Source organism: Idiotropiscis lumnitzeri, chromosome 17 (genome assembly GCF_059441095.1).
Source record: "Idiotropiscis lumnitzeri isolate Australia: NSW breed Sydney's pygmy pipehorse chromosome 17, RoL_Ilum_1.0, whole genome shotgun sequence".
In the NCBI taxonomy this organism is placed as follows: domain Eukaryota; kingdom Metazoa; phylum Chordata; class Actinopteri; order Syngnathiformes; family Syngnathidae; genus Idiotropiscis; species Idiotropiscis lumnitzeri.
The window spans coordinates 14112545-14130984 of NC_142407.1; the positions used below are offsets into that span (position 1 = coordinate 14112545).

The following is an 18440-nucleotide window of genomic DNA, read 5'->3' on the forward strand; positions in this document are numbered from 1 at the left end:
CATCGCCGCTGCAGCCTGCAGTCACACTTAAGTCAATATGTAAGCAAAGCCGAGCCTCATCCGCGTGGCCTGGTGGCAGATTTATTGAGAGGGGAACAAACCGAGGCGTTTCCATGACTGGATAAACAACATGACATATGAAAACCTTTAGATAAACCACGAGACGCTTGCGTGGCGTTGTTATTTCCAGAGAAGGCAACATCTGTATGACAGTGAATCAGTTCGACATAAAGCACACAATGATGGAATCGGATACAACCGATTGTTGTTGGTGACACGTTGAGGTATGTTTAGCAAATCTGCCTCACAGTTCTGGGTTTGAATCCTGTTGGAGTCTTTCTCATTCACGCTGCCTTAGTCCAAAGACATGGAAGGGTCTTCTTGTCTTTCTAAAAGACGACGTAGCCTCCGCAGACGTGCAATTGCAGGCTTCAGCCACCAGTTCAAGTCTGCGTTTGCGACTGAAGGTCCCCAACCTGCAAGACCGGTTCAGGAGTCGACCCCCTTCCTGCCAGGCATGCAAACATGTCGGCTATCTGCGTCCTGACCTCCCTCTGCCAACAGGCATACACGAATGGATTGATGAGCGAGTTGGACATGCCCAGCAGCCACAGGTGATTCTCCAACACCGCGATGAGCTGGCAGCTTTCACAAAGCAGCTGCACGATACTCACCACGAAGAAGGGGCACCACAGGGTCAGGAAGCAGCCCACGAGCAAGGCCACGGTCCTCAGGGCCTTGACGTGGCTCCAGTAGCGGTTCCTCGCTTGGGGCCACTGGGAAGAGTGCTGGTGATGGCCGGCGGCCGCGGTACGGGAGCCCGCCTGGCTGATCTGGAAGATCTGCCGTTGGTGGCCGCAGGCGATCTTTAGGATGTCCATGTACATGTAAACGAAAACGGAGAGGACGGGGAAGAAGCACACGCTGAACAGCACGATGATGCCCGTCGGGTAAATGACGGAGAAGAAGGCGCAAAGCCCACCGTAGCCGTCCGTCTGCAGCTGGCGGACCATCACTGTGGACATGAGATGAATACAAAATAAAGATTTTAGTCTGAGGTACTTTGTAAAAGTCTCATTTCAACCAACTGGACCCAGTCATTTTACCTGGTAAGAATCCCACGATGGCGGAAAAAGCCCAAAGCGCCACCAGGGACCCGGCGGCTGTCCCCTTTCCAGAGAACCTGGAGTACCTCAGGGGCACCTTGATTGCGGTGTAGCGGTCCACCGAGATCAGAAACATGGACAAAATAGACGCCGTGCAGGGCGTCATCACGAAGGCCATCCGCATCAAACAGCGGCTCTTTCCCGGAGCGGCAGATGTCAAATTCCCGGAACCTTGACGGTCATGGTGGTGATGGTGGTGGTCGTCCGTGGAGGTGATGTTGGTCCCGAAGTCCTCTGTGGCCAGACCGGTGATAGCCAAGCCCACCAGGATGTCGGCCAGGGCCAGGTTGAGGACGAAGCACCAGCTCTGACTGCATCTCTTGGCCAGGAGGCGCAGGAGGGCGGCGGCCACCAGGAGGTTGGTGCCCACGATGAGGCAGGAGGCCACGCTCAGGATGAAACCCGTCACCCGCGGCCTCACCTCAGACGGACTCATGCTCGCTTCAGTCCTCTCGCAATCCGCACACCGGCTGCTCTAGCGACTTGCGCACTCCTGCCGCCATCCACCAGCCAGTCCCTTTATTAAATTGAGCTTTTTCAGACATGCTCGCATCTGGTTGAGCCGTTTAAAAAAAACAAAAGCTCGAGTTAAAGTACAACCTGCCAGACCTACTTTACTCCCTTCCGCCCTCAGGAGAGAGAGAGACGTTTGCCATTACGGGACATTTTCCACTCGGCTTCACACACAAACAGATATGGCTAATGATGTTTTTTCACGGCCGCGCATGGAAGGACATAATGTTAAAGGATTTCCATGATAGAATTGAGATTGTCAAGTGCTTTTTTTCTTTTTAGAAACTAACTTGGGGGGCGCCACTGATTTTTCTTGGTGACTTGTGCTTGAATTTCTGACCACAGTGATATTTGATAATAAACTGTAAAAATGCAAATGCTAATCAAAATCAAACAAAAGACCTCGACAGGCTATTAATGTACAGTACACATTGAGAAAGAAAAAAAAAACAACACAGCAAATGACTTTTGACTGTCTCATTGGTAGTGTCATTTCGTTTATCAACTTTACATGACTTGGACGAAAGGCTTCACAGCAATCTGAGAGCTTTTTATCAGCCTGCCACCTCCACCCCCCTTCCCAAAAACACATAAATAGCTCCCGGCACATTTGACACAATACATCAATGTTATCCAAGCGCCGCTGGACCTTTCAGGACCTTTTGAAAAGCGCCCGCCTCAGCAGTTATTGTGGCTGGCGGGCCGTGGGCACGGGGTTAGGGTTCCGCTTTTGGTTCTCTTTACACCTCGAGACAACGCCTCCTTCCTGACATCCCTCTTTTTTTGACCAAGTGGGAACTTTTCCTGAGAAGGAATCGGTAAGCAGATGATGTTGCAGTGGAGTGTGTTATGTCTGTTTATTCGGGTATGGCGTTCAGTCTGTCCCCAGTGATATTGAGAACTCAAGTAACTGAAGTCACTTGTAAGTAGTTTGCTGGTGATTTGTAATGCGGTCCGTATTACAGACCATATCGACAGTAGCACACCTGGTAATAAAAGGTGTAATAACTGTCAAATAAAGTAAGACTACTACCTTTTTTGGCAGATAAGTAAAGGTGAGGTAACAGGAAGAAATATTGGTATGCATTCATTCATTTAAAAAAAAATATTTTCAAATAAATTAAAATGAATCAACAAACGATAAATACCTAAAAAAATTAAGTTTGAAAAAAAAAAAGTCTTTTAAAATAACGTTAAACTACTCACTCTTTGAAGGTAAGCGTGTTAGCAGCCACTTAGCATGTTGCGTAAATGAACTAGCTTTAATTTGTACTGCGTTTGCCGTTGTCGGTGTCCGCTTGAGTTGCAGGCGAAAGATGCCCGTGAAGGGCCCCCTGCTGGCTGGGCTGGTGTACTGCGTGCAGCGTGCGGCCAAGCTCTTCTGCCGTCAGCACAAACGCAGCAGCGGAACCTCGGCCGGACCCCGGTGAGACTTAGTTGCTTTATTAGGTACACCCCCACTTGACCCCAGCATGCTTGTGGTTCGTCGCCCACAAATTCACTTATTCTCTGATTTATTTATTTTGATGAGTTCAGGTGGACATTTCTAAACAGTAGATGCGTCATACTTGTTGGCTTCATAGTTCCATTCCCACCACGAATATATCCCTTGTTGACTTTCTGTCACCATAGCAACCCGATGTCGCTGTTCCAGCAGCTTTTCAAGAGGTTCACACATCTGCTGCGCAACGTTCTGTGAATCCCGGCTGAGAATGACGACAGCAGAAAATGTGGAAAAATTATCGTAATAGTTCACTATAGGAAAAGGACGTTTTCCTGCTGCTGTGGGATCTTTTCGCCATGTTGTTTTTAACATAATAAAACGCCAATCCCATAAGTATTGTGATTGTCATTATTTGAAAGATATATAACTAAGTCAAATATTTAGTTTCTCTGTTTTGCCCATTTGGGCACTTGATCCTTTTTTGCTGGTCTGTCCCCCGCCCTCCGACGCTATCTTGGTACCCATCCTGCCTCGACCCTCTGGATTTTTCACGTCTTTTATTTTGAAACCACCATTGTCTCCCACTCCATCATATCACATTGTACAATAGTATCAATGTTTTAATTTTTCGAATTACAACGAACAGCAATATTCCAGTTCGATATTCTCATGACCTTGGTTCGAACGAGTGAGTCGTTTTACTTTGTAAGTGTAACCCGGAAACCCAGGCTGTGTCGCTTCCGTTCCACTTGACATTAGCTTAATTGTAGACTAGCCGCGCGCGACGGCGAACAAGTTTTTTTCTTTTTCGCTCCGTTGGAGAAAACCTTGTGTGACCCTCGAGTCATGGAAAAGCGAGAGAAGTAGCAGTTTGTGGATTTGATCGACTTCCCCCAGGTATGGAAATACAATTTATTTGTATCGGGAAGAATTTGGAAGCGATCCAACATGCTAGTAATCCCCAGAAAGTGCTAGCCGACAATAGCTACGACGGCGTTTAAAGTGGTTTACTCATATCATGCTGTAAAATCCAAACATGAAAAAAATCCGCAAGTTAAAAATTCACATGTAATCGGTTAGTTTATTGTCTACTAATGTGACTTCATAAAGAACTTCAATTCGTGTTCCAGTCGACGGTCGTTCGGTCAGGTTCGTCCTTCTCCAATAAAATCGCGGAGCGTTTGACTGACAGCGGATGGCAGCCAATTACAGAGCAATAGTCAACGTGACGACGTTTCGTGTCTCTTTACGTCCTCGTTGTCTGTGTTGTGTATATGAATATAAATAATCATAATTACAAATGTATTAATATTTCCAGGCCTTTCCAGTTTTGTGACTTCATAAAGGTGATTTTAGCTCGCGTTGACATCCGTTTGCAAACGTTCGTCCTGCTCCAATAGAATCTCGTAAATATTTAATTGACATAGTTGACAGCCAATAGCAGTGACGCAGCCGATTCGGCGATGTATGCGACTGCAGTATATATTCATAAATATAGAAATTCCTATGTGTTCATTATATCATATTCAGCCTTTTAGGGCCTTAATAGTTTAGAGATCAAGTGAATTTGTGTTATTTTCCACCATCGCTCAAAGAGGTTCCTCAGTCATTTTTCGTGTTTGATTGACGGGGCAGACAGCCAATAGCAGCGATGCCGCCGCCGTGACGACATTTCGCCTCAGTTTCCGGCCGCAGTGTGCTTTCGGATGCTGATGCTGATGAGAGCCTCCGCTGATTTCGGTAGCATCATGTTTTTTGCCGTGCTTGTTCGCCTGCTGTCACAGCGCTGCTGCGTGGACTTGTGCCTGGGCGGCTTGCTGTTGTTCCTGGCCGGGCTGCAGCAGGCGGAGGCAGCTGCAGCCGTTGCTGCAGCAGCTGGAGCCCCCACGGCGGAGATGGCCAACCTGAACTGGAAGCCGTTCATTTACGGCGGGATGGCCTCAATCGTTGCAGAATTTGGTAGGTTGATGCACGGCATTGTGACACAGCAATTGACATTTTAGATTTTACACCTGCCCATCATCTGTTTAATTAATTATGTCAAACAAGTATTAATTGAACAGTATATATATTTTTTGAGAAATATTTTTTAATTGATAGATGAAAATATACACTAGGCTTACATTTTTATTGCACAAACTGTAGTTGGCCTCTACCATACGTTGTCACATAATTACTTCATTTTCACCTCATTTACAAGTGCTCATGATGCTTTTGTAATCTTAGGCACGTTCCCCATCGATCTGACAAAGACACGACTCCAGGTACAGGGTCAGTCCCAGTACATGGAGGTGCGCTACAAAGGCATGTTCCATGCGCTGTTCAGGATCGGCAAAGAGGAGGGCATCCGGGCACTCTACTCAGGGTAAAAGACTTTGCGTTTTCTATTGTGTCAACACAAGGCTAAGCAGAGCTGCAGTGTTGTTGGATGCACAAATTAGCATTAACGTCTGATGTTTTAAAATTGTTTACATGTGTGCGGCGGGTGTTATTTAGATGTTACGAAAACTCCTGGGAATGTTTAATATGTTTTGATTTATAAACAAAAAACGTCTCGTTGTCGTAGGATCTCACCTGCGCTCTTGAGGCAAGCGTCTTACGGGACCATCAAGATTGGAACCTATAACTCCCTGAAGAGGTTTTTTGTCAGTCGCCCAGAAGGTCAGTGCCATTATGCATTGTACTTTTCTTTTTTTTTTTTTTTTTTTTTAAATATGTTCTTTTTTTATGACAGACGAGACTATGGTCATCAACGTCTTCTGCGGAGTGGTCTCCGGCGTCCTATCGTCCTCTCTGGCCAATCCCACGGACGTCCTCAAGGTGACCATTCTTTGACCAATGGACAGATGTATTGCCGGGTCAAAATGAGACAGATGCGATAGAATTCTGATTATTTCACATGCATGCGTATATCGAATAATCACTTCCAAAGACAATGAAAGTGAAAATGGTTTGATTGTAGATTCGAATGCAGGCGCAAGGCAGCCTGCTGCAAGGCAGCATGATGTCCAACTTCATCAACATCTACCAGACGGAGGGCACCAAAGGCCTGTGGAGAGTGAGTGAGCGAGCGCCACTTGGAAAGCCGCTCAAACAATTTCTTACGTTTACGTTTGTTCATCCGCGTTCCTCAGGGCGTCATTCCCACAGCGCAGCGGGCCGCCATCGTCGTCGGCGTTGAACTTCCCGTCTATGACATCACAAAGAAACACCTGCTACGATCCGGCGTCATGGGCGACACCATTTTGACACACTTCATGTAAGACTGTTTGATAGTCACAATCCAGTCGTGCCAAGTTGAAGTTGGGTACCACTGTCGATTTTTTTTTTTTTGGGGGGGACTTGAGTTGAGTATGATTATTCGTTGTTGTGTGTGCGCGCGTGCAGTTCTAGTTTCACATGCGGCCTGGCGGGGGCGCTGGCCTCCAACCCCGTGGACGTGGTGCGCACACGCATGATGAACCAGCGTGTGCTGTCAGGGGCGCCCATGTACAAAGGTACGCTGGACGGCGTGATGCAGACGTGGCGGAACGAGGGCTTCTTCGCGCTCTATAAAGGATTCTGGCCCAACTGGCTGCGGCTGGGGCCTTGGAACATTATCGTATCCTTTGCATTTTTGCCTTGACGTTGTTGTGACAATTCACTCACATGAAGGAGAGGTGAAAGATGTCGCTATTAAACACAATCTCGTTCACTCCGGGGACATTCTGCACTCCCAGCGTTAATAATCCAATCTGTGATTTTTTTTTTTTTCAAAGTAAAATGCCACACCACATGTTTTCAAAACAAACTTTTTTTTTTTGGGGGGGGGGGGGTAGCCGTTTATTGTACAGTTTGCATCACTACTTATTTAAACAAACCTTCATGGGGGGGAAATGGCACAAGGGCTGATGGAGAATTGAGTGGATTTTGTTGCGGGAAAATATGGGAGGTTAGTTTAAAAAAAAAAAAAAAAAGTTGTCTTTTTCCATCAGTGGTTGTTTTCCTTCACCCGCAAGGCAGTTCTTCATCACCTTCGAGCAGCTGAAGAAACTCCCGTTGTAAGCGGAGAACGTGAGTCGGGGCAGCTCTGATCTGTCGGGCATGCAGCCTATTGTGGAGACACAGAAGAAGAAGTCGTACTGGGAGGGTTGACGCACCAGTATATATTCACACTCCTTGACCAGCAACTCCACCACAGCATCAGCCAACCTCCCTCCCCACACTCATCCAACACCTCTTTTTTATTTCTTTGGTTTGCGCTTTATTTAATGGGTGACTGATTTTGTTTTCACCACAGTCGTGATCACTGACACCAGGCAGCTACTTTTAGCCGAGGTTTAGCAGAACAGAGAGCGAGGGAGTTAGAACCTGGTTACCGCTGCGCACCAGGTGAGTTTGAACCTCAGCTTTTTTTTTTTTTTTTTAGTAACGTTGCATGTATCCGAGAGGCTTGAAATGAATTTGATAGTAAGGTGCCATACATGGATTACGCTTTATTGGCCGGAGATTCGAGAGTCTGAAAAAACCCGGCACGAGCGTCAATCTGAGCCAAACTTTGCTGTGACTGATCCGAACACATCAGCTCCATGTACTGTGCGCTTTCCGGCCTGTGCAGGTCATGACTAGAAAAAAAAGGTCAAATGTGCCAAAAGTAGTTTCACTGAAAGTGTTGCCTGTATACACTACTCTCAAAATGTATGCGACCTTTCCAGTCTTTCCGCATCCCTCTTGCTATCTGACGATGACACGATAAGCCCCTGACATCTGGATTTGGGCCTGTTTTACTGCCGTTTCTTTTCTACACACAAACTCTGTGATACGCTTAACTGACCTTAGAATATCATCGGCAGGTTGCAACAAAGACTGGAAATGTCTTTTTTTAGCAGGGAGGGGGTGCAAGAGAAGTGACAATAAAACAGGCCAAAATCCAGATGTCTTTCAGTGTCACCAGAAGGTGGCAGCAGACACACAAAGAGACTGGAAGAGTTACAGAAAGCTTTCGTACCGGGCGTCCTTGACTTGCTTAATTAAATTGGCCAAACACGTGACGTCTTAAGGATTGTGTTTCACACAATCAGACCAAATTGAGTTTAGTTTGTGGCAATAATGCACAATAAAACAGCAAAATGTCAGTCTAGAATCTAGATCATGTTCTTTTACTGATTGTACGTTTGCGACGTCATCATGTGAGAACAAGGCCTAAGGTGGCCTCCCTTCGGCGGGCATGAGACCACTTGGCTTGCTGTCCAATGAAAAGCATTTTCCGATGGTTTTGCAACAAAAACAACTAAGTTCAGTCGCTGGTTCATTTGTTAGGACGCTTCTACGTTACCAAAACATCGAACATTTCTCACTTTTTAATGGATCATTTGAGTTTTTGTTACCCAACCGAGTCTTGCGTGTTTCAGAGTGCACCTTCTTATTTAATGATTATTGTTTGACGCTTATTTATTTTCACGAGTGGTTTGACTCGTGCGTTTTATTTATTTTTTTCTAGTGGAACGCACTTAAATCGACGCTGTTCTCATTCCCGCTCGGCTTTCTACGATATTTCGATACACTTAGCGCTCATACGCGTGAGCGGTTTTGCAATCAGTCACGTCACTTCATCGCCAGTCGTTCCCTTAATGTTACAAATTTAAAAAAAAAAAAGTCAATAATTTGACTTTTTTATCTTTTTATTTAAGTGTTTCCTGATTTTTGATTGTAGCTATTTAAAGCACTTTTTGCCTTTTTGTTGTATTGATTAAAAGAACTGAAATTTACTATATAGGTCATTCAAATGTTTTTATAAAGGCCACACTAAATGTATGAAAAAAAAAAATGCAATTTTGTTTTTCTTGTTGTTGTTGGTTTGACTTTGTTGCTTGTTGAAATTGAAAGGTTTTTATGCTGGAGCTTTTGAATATGGGTTTGTTATTTTTCATCTATTTGTGAGTCAAAGAAAGGCTTCAGTCCCTGGTCACTTCAAATAAAAAAAATGAATCTATTTTTTTCTTTTTTTTCTCACCCATATTGATGAATCGGAAGATGAATAAAAATAGAAAAAAAATCTATGTCATATCATGCGATGCAGGGTTGCAAAACCTGAATAGTAATTTTTGAAATAATAAAAAATGGCAACTGTTACTGCAGCGTACTTGTGACCGTCACCATGTTGTGTATCGTCGCAGTAAATTTAATCCCGAAACTCTACTTTCTCTTAAATTATTGTTGTTATTACAAAACTTACACATGTTCTATAAATATTCTAAAATTAAAAATGTTCATCCTGGTTGCCATAAAGACATTCGTCCAGTTACTGCAATTTAAATGGTTAACATTAAATTAGTGATTGAAAACCCGACATTTTTTTTTTTTTTTTTTTTTTAAATGACATTTTTCCTTCCAAAAAATAAATCATTGGTTTCAAAATGAATGAATCGAAAGTAGTAAAACGTGAATGTGGACAGAACGTTCCTCCAATCGAGCCAATCAAATGGTTTGCTCCTCCCATGCCAATTAGCTTGAGTGTCCACAGGTGCCGGCTTGTCCCACAGCTGACGTGTGACACCAGTCAAATTCGTAGTTCGGCCCACGAAGGCTGACTTCTCTGTTACGCTCCAACAGCAAATATGTTTGCTTGAGCTGTGTTTGTTCTGTTTATCGTCTTTACTTTTACTTTCCTTGTTGTAGGAGAACCCTACGTGTTTTTATCTCATCTCGATGCTTTAGCAGAGAAGCAGCCTCGTTCTTTCAGGTGCTTCGATTTGAAACGACGCTATGAAGGAGGAAATCGCCGTCGCCGTGTTCTTCATGGGCCGCCTGGTCAAGCGCTACGGATGTCTGGACAACGACGGCCGCGAGCGCTTCGCCGCCGCGCTCACGTCTGTTTTGTTTGAGAGCTACAAGAACCACTGGCACCCCCACATGCCCCCCAAGGGGCAGGCCTACAGGTATGCTTCCATGCCACTTGTAGATGCATTTATTTACGCTTACCATGTTGGGAAAAGTTGTCTACACGCTTAAAAAGCGGACTTCGATGAACCAATTTGACGTAATGAGAATAATTCCTAGGTTGGTTTTACGACGTTTGGGTTGTCTACTGAAATTTTAAATGGAAATGAAAAATTGGGTTCTGATGGCTTAAGGTGTTGTTAGCTCGCCAGATATAGATGGACATTTAATTTTTTGTCCGTCTCTTTAGTTGTCCTTAACCAGGACATGTACCTCGTGTATGAAATTCTAATATTTGCACTTGTAGCAGAATTCTTCTTGTAATTGTAATTTGAACGTCTCTTGCGATGTCCACAAAAATGGCCGACACAGGATTGGGCGTGCACGTTAACACAAATGTGGAAACTCCCTCAATTATAGGAAATGTTTATATTTGTTTTTTTTTTTTTTTTTTTTTTTTTTTGCAGGTGTCTGCGAATGAACCGATTACAACTACAGGATCCCGTGCTCCAGAAGGCATGTGAAAGAAGCGGCGTCTGCTACGACGACTTGGGCCTCCCTCAGGAGCTCACCGTCTGGGTGGACCCCGGCGAGGTGTCGTGCAGGTTGCCGGATGTTTTGGATCTTAGCCTTTGACTATCGAAATGATAGCTGCCTAAATTGATTGGCTGCTTCGTTTGAAATGTAATCCTTTTCCTGTCACTCACTTGTGACTGTTGACAACTGAACTCGAGACATCTGTGGCAGATATGGTGAACACGGTGCCCCCTTCTCCATCTCGGTGGTGGACGGCAGCCGGCGCGCAGACGGCCAGTTCTCCCGGCGAGTCCACGACGCTGTGGAGCGCGCCAGCCTGGACGTGCCCTCGGACAGTTCTTCGGGTGAGGAGGATGACGGCGAGGAAGAGTGTGGCAGCAGCAGCGGCGGCAGCAGCAGCCCGCCGTCCGCTCTCTGTGCCGAACCCAATACTATCCCAACTGTTAGCAATCCCAATAGCGTCTACTGGGTAAGTCGGCACAGGTAAAGAATGCTAGCACTTTTTCTCGAGCAAAAGTAGACTAGGGTTAGCTTTCTCCTTCCCGTATGCTTTAAACACATTTTTAAAGCATTCGCTGATTCAAATGACTCCCCACCTTTAACGTTCCACGGAAATTTACTTTTTGACCCTACTGAAAAATCACAGTAATGTATTTTTACATTGTTACACCATTTGAAGTCTGAAATAAGTCCTGGAAGTGAATTTGATATTTATCCCCTTTAGTTCAGCAAATTTGCTACGGGCGCCCCGCAGACATGGCTCACCCACCCTAAGAGGAAACCGTTCAGCAGGGACGCCTTCCTCCCTCCCGCCCCCCCTCCCTCCTCTCTCACCGCAGCAGCTGGCAGCCTCCAAAGGTTTCAATTCCTCCCGGGCCATATTCACCTTCACCGGGCCTCGTGTGGATAAGTACCACTGGGTCAGCAAGTCCCGCTCCTAGAACTTTCCCGATCGCTGGTGAAGAAAAGAGAACCCCAAAAAGTTTCAGGGCTGTTTGTCTTTAAAGGATATAGTTTTGACTATTTCTGCATGATTTAAAATGACGGATTTTTTTTGTGTTACTTTTTAACATCTTTACACATTCAAGTGCTTTTAAGGAATTCTAACTGTAAATGTGTTTTTTAATTGACAGTAACTGTGAATAAACTAACTAAATTGTGAACTGTAGGTCAAAAGAAATAAACTCATCCGTTTCAGTTGGTTTCAAAGTGTTCACATTTCTCCCCCTCCCATTTTTCATTTGACGAAAATGCTGGCATTTGCATTTTATGGACAACATAAGAGACTTATCCTGGAACGATTTTCCCCAGGTGAAATGAATTTTTGAACATGTGGATGAAGGTTCTATATTAGGGTTGAGTCACTTTGCTAAATTTTTCCCAACTTTCCACCTTTAGTAATGATTTGTGTATTTTTTCCCCTGCCTCCTCACCACATAAGTCAGTTTTATTTTATATTACTCCTGTCAAATGATTTGATTTTAACTAATTTCAAAATGGCCATGATTAGTCAGTTTTCAACTATTTTTGTGAAGTTTATTACAGATATTTACTTGAATATACTTAATTCAAAAAAATGTAATGGCTTTGATTTTTGAATACGATCCAAACGGAGACCTCCTTCCAGGCGTTCTCTCTCAAGCATCACACTTCAGCATTGTTGGTTTGCAAGGCCTCGTGGTAACTTGAGCAGCGTACAGCTAATATGGTGCCGTATTTGCAAAGTATGCAAATTATTTAAGTTGATGAAAAATGTTAACCAAGTTTAAATATCTGAGTTAAAATTGCTTATTAGTCTCCAGAGTTAACGCTTTAGTTTCGACAGCCCTATTTAATCTATATGCACTTTTTTTCTGTGGAATTACTGTTTTAAAAGATCTCCAAGTTGGGATTGTGGTTGATTTCGAACAGCTAAGTGTTACTATAGTAGTATTGTCTTGGGAGTCCATATTTGTATGCACTAGTATTTTTTTGCTGCAAGTAGGTTGCAAAATGTTCCCAGTGTCTGACTAGTAGTGTTGAAGTTGACTTGCAAAATCCAATTCACAAGTCGGCCATTCGATTATCCCCGACACCCATCTTGAGATCAACGTTTTAGTAAGCTTTTTGGACTCAAGGCAAGTTCCTCGAGTACTGGAACTCAAAGCTGTTCAAACGTCTTCCCGCAGGACGAGACAAACCTACAGGAAGGACATTCGGTCGCCGTGGAGACGTCACAGCTTCTCGATCACCCTCGGGCCAATGATTCGGCGTCGTTATTCGCGCGCGCTTCCACTCCGCCCAATCGGGCCGCTTGTTGTTAGCACGTGAAGCGGCGCTGGGTCATATCCGGTCGTATATAATGCGCCACGAGTTAGCGGCGAATTCGGAGTGTCCATTTTGAGCTGAAATCCGGCGTCTCCCTCTTTTTTTCCTCCCCTTCTTAAAGTAAGACGGCTTTGCTCCCTTTCAACCCTTTAAGTGCTTCATTATAACTCTAGGAGCGACTAAGCGTCCGCATGTGACTGTTGACGTGGTGGGCTGCCCTCCAAATTTGATCGTAATTGTACTGTAAGACGATGCTATCGACGAGCTAGGCAGCTAACAGTGGCGCCTTACGTTGAGGCTCGTGTTACGTATGGCGAATGAATGGTTGACACGTATTCGAGCTGGAATTTCCACCCGAATGCACATTTTCAGTGCCCGTGTTGCCATTTACTTGAATTTCCGTGCGAGGTCTGTCCCGTTTGTTTGGGTTTCAGGTGCTTAATGCCAGCCGAGGCCTTGCTCGTTTCCCCGAGCGCGCTTCGTTAGCATCCGGCTAGCCATCTTATTGTTATCAAACATTGACAAACGTCGCCAAGTGGGAAGGCGGCTGTCTTCGTTTTTCGCATTAAAAACGCCATTTTCAGCCCCAAATCGCCTGTGATTTCAAGAGCGACTCTAAATATTGTGACTCTCGCGCGTGTTTGTGTCTGTGCGAAAAGCGTGCGTTTGTTTGAATGGTAATCGCCCCCTACTGTTAGTCATTCAAGTCGGTTAAGGCTCTCCACTTTGCAACTTTGAAGTCACTCTTTAATTCCTGTGACGTATTTGCAACGCCAGAAACGTGAAAGGCCACGCCAAGTATTATGGTTAATGATTTTATATCTAAATTGGCCGTTCAGCCGGCGTAATTAAGAATTTCAATCACAATCTCGAAACTAGGGCCCAATTGACATTGATTTTTTTTATGTACATTCTGTTATTAGGTGGTAAGAAATGGCAACCCTTTAACCGTGTAATTAGTTAAAATAAATATATTGAATCGAATACGGTTTATTTTGTTGCTAAACGTTAGCTCAAATGAATTAATTACAGGCAGAGTGGTTGACTTTATTACAACACTTTGACCTTCAAGAACTTGACAGGAGAGAGAAATGTTCATGTACAAAATCATCCATTATCCAAGCTGCTTATCCTCACGCAAAAATATATCCTTAATTGTAGCCCCAACTTTCACCTGGTTCCCTTTCTGGTTGTTGTATGTAGTAAATTAAAAACATCTACCGCTGTCCATTTCAGCAAGTCAGCCAAGCCCTACGCAATGGATTAAAATACTGTTTCCAACTTCTCTTACCCCACTTATCAAAAAAAAAAAAAGAGATTTAGGCAACGTTAACAATCCATCCTCACAATGGCGGACGCTGACATTCTGCTCATGGAGACTTCGGAGCAAAATGGCAATGAGGGCGATGAGGACCAGATTGATGGTGCCGCTGAGGCCGAGCTGATGGCTGACGATGAGAGCCAGGCCACCGACGGTGGCAAGATCAACGCCAGCAAAAGTGAAGAGGATGCCGGGTGAGTGCTGATTTTATTTTATTTTTTTTATTATTATCTTTGTGAAGAATTACATATCAGTCAAACTCAATTTCTTGCCCTCAAGACAAGAATAAATAAATAAAAAGTAGCGGAGCGACTGCTTCTATTAACACTCTGGACAGTCCCAGTGTGTTATTTATTTATTTTTTTGCCCTTTAGCACATTTTTCTTAATTTTATGCAAACTTCGCCCTGCAATTATTTTTAAATCCTTGCCTATTTGTTACCAATTGACTGAATTTGGCTCAAGGCGCTAGACTCATCACTCTTGTATGAAATAAAACATTTATAGTCTTTAAAGTCAATCTAGATTATTAAAAAATAAATAAATAAATTCGCTGATTTATTGCACCGCAGTTGTATTTGTGTGCAAATCAGCAGTAAGAGTAACAAGTGTCCCCCTCTCGCTTATCCAGCAAAATGTTTGTGGGCGGCCTGAGCTGGGAGACGAACAAGAAGGATCTCAAAGACTACTTCAGCAAGTTCGGGGAGGTCTCGGACTGCACCATCAAAATCGACACAGCCAGCGGGCGCTCCCGCGGTTTCGGCTTTGTGCTCTTCAAAGACTCCGCCAGCGTGGACAAGGTGGGTACTTGTAGAAATGCAACGCGTCATACTCCCGACTGATTGTGCACACGGTTTGCAGGTGCTGCAGCAGAGCCAGCACAAACTGGACGGCCGCCAGATCGACCCCAAGCGGGCCCTGGCCATGAAGAAGGAGACCGTCAAGAAGATCTTTGTCGGCGGTTTAAACCCGGAAGCCACGGAGGAAAGCATCAGGGAACACTTTGGGGCCTTCGGCGAGGTGAGCACACTTGTGACGAAAAAGCAAAGCGTGTAGAGTCCCTGTCGATGTGATGCAAGGATTTGTTCAGTGAATGGGGACATCCCTCAAACATCGCAAAATATGTTTGTGGTTCAATAAATAATACGAAATATGTGGCGTGTCAAAACATGACACAGGGTCACAGTTTTCTGTTGAAGCGTGGCAGAAATGGTTGCTGGAGCTAATTTTTAATTGCAATCTAGACCCTAAAATATTATTAATAAGTTTAGTTAAATAAAGTTCATTCGGTCCCTCAGTGTATCATTAGAGGTCGTTGAACAATTGTCCTTTGGACAAATTTTTGTTTGGTTCAGTATATATTTAACGTTTTGATCAAGTCTAAAACAACAAGGTGCACCCCTTAACATAACTTTAATGCTTAGGAATAAAATTACTTACTAGAATAACCTGGTGGTTGTCTTCTTAAAATCTGGCTTTCTCAAATCCGGAAATGTCTTTGTTTCCGTCAACCGCAGTTGAAGACATTTCAGAACAATGACGTTTCAAGTCTCAGTCTCGTGCTCACACGTGTTTTCATCTTTCAGATCGAAACCATCGAGCTTCCCCTGGACCCCAAGTCAAAGAAGAGGAGGGGCTTCATTTTCATCACATACAAAGAGGAAGCTAGCGTCAAGAAGTGCTTGGAGAAGAAGTTCCACAACATCGAGGGTGGAAGGGTCAGTGTTCTTTTTTTTAGCTGGGGAACAAGAACGTCCTTTTGGGGTGTTGACGTTGCGTTGTGGCCGTTTGGCAGTGCGAGTTGAAGATCGCGCAGCCCAAGGAGGTGTACCAACAGCAACAACAGCAGCAGCAGTACGGCGGAGGACGCGGCGGCGGCTACGGCGGCCGAGGAGGACGCGGCGGCCGCGGAGGAGGTCGGGCTTCAGGCTTAATAATTTGACACTTGAAATGGAGTCGAATCGGAGGCCTGAGTGGTCAACTGGTGGCTTTGCTGCGCGTTGGCAGGTCAGAGCCAGGGCTGGAACCAGGGCGGCTACGGGAACTACTACCAGGGATACGGCGGCCAAGGCTACGGCGGCTACGGCAGCTACAGCGGTTACGGCGGCTACGACTATCCTTCCGGTGGCTACTACGGATATCCTGGCTATGACTACAGTACGTGGCCCGCACTCGAACTCCACATGTGATGTCGTTAATCCAAATGAGTTGCTTTTGAATTCATTTATATTTTATTTCTTTTTCCTCTTTGTTTTGTAACTTTTTCAATCTTATATCTAAATCTTATTATCATTTTATTTTTTTTAAGTTTCGGAATTTTTTTCCCAGCCACTGATACATAGACAAAAAAAATCAGATATCAACTAAGTCCTCCTCAGCTGTAGTTGGCGCTATACTGCACCTGTTTGACTTAGACGAATCAGCATCTTGCAGTTTTTTTGCTCGATGTTTTGTGTTACAAGTTTTATATCAGAAGTACTAGAAGTGTCGGTAAGTACTCGGGGTGGATACTATTACAGGTCAAAGTAGAATCAAACATCAGCATTTTTTTTGTTTTTAATACACAATCTTGACTCGTTTGTGTATCGCCGGTGACGCTTTCATTCAAGTCAAGTCAATTTTATTTGTATAGCCCTTAATCACAGACAGTCTCAAAGGGCTTTACATAGCCACAATCGACATCCCCGATCTTAACCCCCAGGAGGGCAAGGAAAAACTCACAAAACCTCATTAGGGGAAAAGTGAGAAACCTTGAGAAGGGACCACAGATGGGGGAATCCCCCTTCCAGGATGACCAGGCTGCAATGGATGCCAACTGGGCAACATTTGACACATACAATGATGCTATGCAATAATAGATGAGATAATATAAGCGCTCTGTGGACATGCGTTGTGTGTAACTGATGTTTGTGTGTGCCGACAGGTCAGGGCAGCGCCAGTTATGGTAAGGCTCCCAGACGGGGCCACCAGAGTACCTACAAGCCATACTGATGCGCGCAACACTTGAGGTACGTCATCCGCCGTCATTGTCGTTGGGTTTTGAACCCGTCAAACGGAGTTACAGCGTTGTTGTTTTTGCTCCCCAGGATCCAGCAAAAAAAAAAAAAACACCTCACTGGATGAACGCGACTCCTTTTATGACAGAAGACCATTTGTACAGAAAACATCAGAAATGTAACTTTTCCATTTTTTTTATTGTATGCTTTCGATTTTTTTAGGTTTTATTTTCCCTTGTGTGTTTTTTTTTTCTTTTTTTTTTCCCCCTCCCCAACATTTCCATTGAAAGGAAGTGTAATTTTACTGTACTTTTTGGTACCTGTTTTGATTCTAATGTATTGTAAGGGTATTTTACATGTCGGTTGGCTTTACAGGTTGGACGCCTTGGCGCTGTAAAGGAACTTTTTTTGACAAATAAAAAAACAAAGAATTCAGAGGAGGTGTCCGTTTTTCAGTTCGATAATTAGAAAATACGACGTAAAGCAAGTTTGAAAACCCTAAGTTGTCTGAAAACACACATTTGTAACCTTAATCCTATTTTATAACCATAATTCTTTGTTACCCCATCATTAATTGGAAACCCTCACCCTATTTGGAAACCCTAACACAGGTTTAAAGCCACAATTGGTTTTGTGGGGAGGCGTGTCTCAGTGGTAGAGTGGTCGCTTCAACAATTATAAATAACTCCGGTTGCTCGAGGTCATATTGGTTACGAAATAACGGCGGAAGGGCAGAGGACTGACTAAAAAAAAAAGGGTCAAGTTCCCACCTCTGCTAATTGGAAACCTTAACCCTAGTTCAAAACCGTAATTTGAAACCGTTGCCTAAATTTGGTGCACTAATTTGAAACCCTAACTCAAGTTTAAAACGCTGCTTTGATAGGTCAACTGTTTGAACATTGACTGGCGTGATTGTTGCACATGCCACTAGAGGGAGCCCTCCTGGCACTTGAATGAACAACAAAAAGCAACGCTAACGAGAACCTTATCCTCATCTTGAAACCCTAACTCGAGCAAATCGCTGTATAATCCTTAACCCTACATTCTACACTATCATGACACAATTTAAGTTGCCTCTTACTTCATGACAAGCGAAAAATGTGACTTCTTACGATGAAGACTGGGAGGAGTGAGGTTTTACCTCTCAGTGTAGAGTGTGAAACAGGTGCGAGAAGACCAACGCCATTTTGTTTTGGCGCAATTGGAGAACGTTACATTTTGTATGTTCAAACTGGATAT

At 44.2% G+C, this 18440-nt stretch overlaps 4 protein-coding genes and 1 long non-coding RNA gene across 6 annotated transcripts; 4 read left to right on the forward strand and 1 right to left on the reverse strand.

The window, feature by feature from the left end:
- Positions 1 to 443: 443 nt before the first annotated feature.
- LOC148320421 (glucose-dependent insulinotropic receptor) lies at positions 444 to 1602 on the reverse strand. The gene is made up of 2 exons (XM_088280255.1): positions 1107 to 1602; positions 444 to 1015 (listed from the first exon to the last, which is right to left on the reverse strand). The coding sequence occupies exons 1-2, from the start codon at positions 1600 to 1602 to the stop codon at positions 444 to 446; spliced, it is 1068 nt and encodes a 355-aa protein (XP_088136381.1).
- Positions 1603 to 2320: 718 nt separating this feature from the next.
- On the forward strand, positions 2321 to 3516 carry LOC148320422 (uncharacterized). Its single transcript, XR_015839545.1, has 3 exons — positions 2321 to 2497; positions 2989 to 3105; positions 3312 to 3516. It is a non-coding gene; the product is annotated as an uncharacterized LOC148320422 (long non-coding RNA).
- Positions 3517 to 3865: 349 nt separating this feature from the next.
- On the forward strand, positions 3866 to 9300 carry slc25a14 (solute carrier family 25 member 14). 2 transcript variants are annotated; one of them, XM_088279902.1, is made up of 9 exons: positions 3866 to 4020; positions 4908 to 5082; positions 5350 to 5488; positions 5690 to 5784; positions 5858 to 5943; positions 6086 to 6181; positions 6258 to 6382; positions 6511 to 6724; positions 7126 to 9300. In XM_088279902.1, exons 2-9 carry the CDS (start codon positions 5019 to 5021, stop codon positions 7165 to 7167), a joined length of 861 nt encoding a protein of 286 aa, XP_088136028.1. In that variant the 5' UTR covers positions 3866 to 4020; positions 4908 to 5018; the 3' UTR covers positions 7168 to 9300. The 2 variants fall into 2 exon arrangements, with proteins under 2 accessions (XP_088136028.1, XP_088136027.1); XM_088279901.1 differs by lacking the exon at positions 3866 to 4020 and having other exon boundaries at positions 4796 to 5082.
- Positions 9301 to 9449: 149 nt separating this feature from the next.
- On the forward strand, positions 9450 to 11775 carry btg4 (BTG anti-proliferation factor 4). Its single transcript, XM_088279903.1, is given in 5 exon segments — positions 9450 to 10040; positions 10509 to 10646; positions 10789 to 11047; positions 11303 to 11391; positions 11393 to 11775. Coding segments are annotated over 5 exon segments (786 nt in total). The 5' UTR covers positions 9450 to 9867; the 3' UTR covers positions 11520 to 11775.
- Positions 11776 to 12870: 1095 nt separating this feature from the next.
- LOC148320425 (heterogeneous nuclear ribonucleoprotein A/B-like) lies at positions 12871 to 17636 on the forward strand. Its single transcript, XM_088280162.1, has 9 exons — positions 12871 to 13005; positions 14201 to 14400; positions 14837 to 15005; positions 15067 to 15225; positions 15792 to 15923; positions 16001 to 16121; positions 16213 to 16362; positions 17129 to 17213; positions 17292 to 17636. Exons 2-8 carry the CDS (start codon positions 14234 to 14236, stop codon positions 17194 to 17196), a joined length of 966 nt encoding a protein of 321 aa, XP_088136288.1. The 5' UTR covers positions 12871 to 13005; positions 14201 to 14233; the 3' UTR covers positions 17197 to 17213; positions 17292 to 17636.
- Positions 17637 to 18440: the final 804 nt, after the last annotated feature.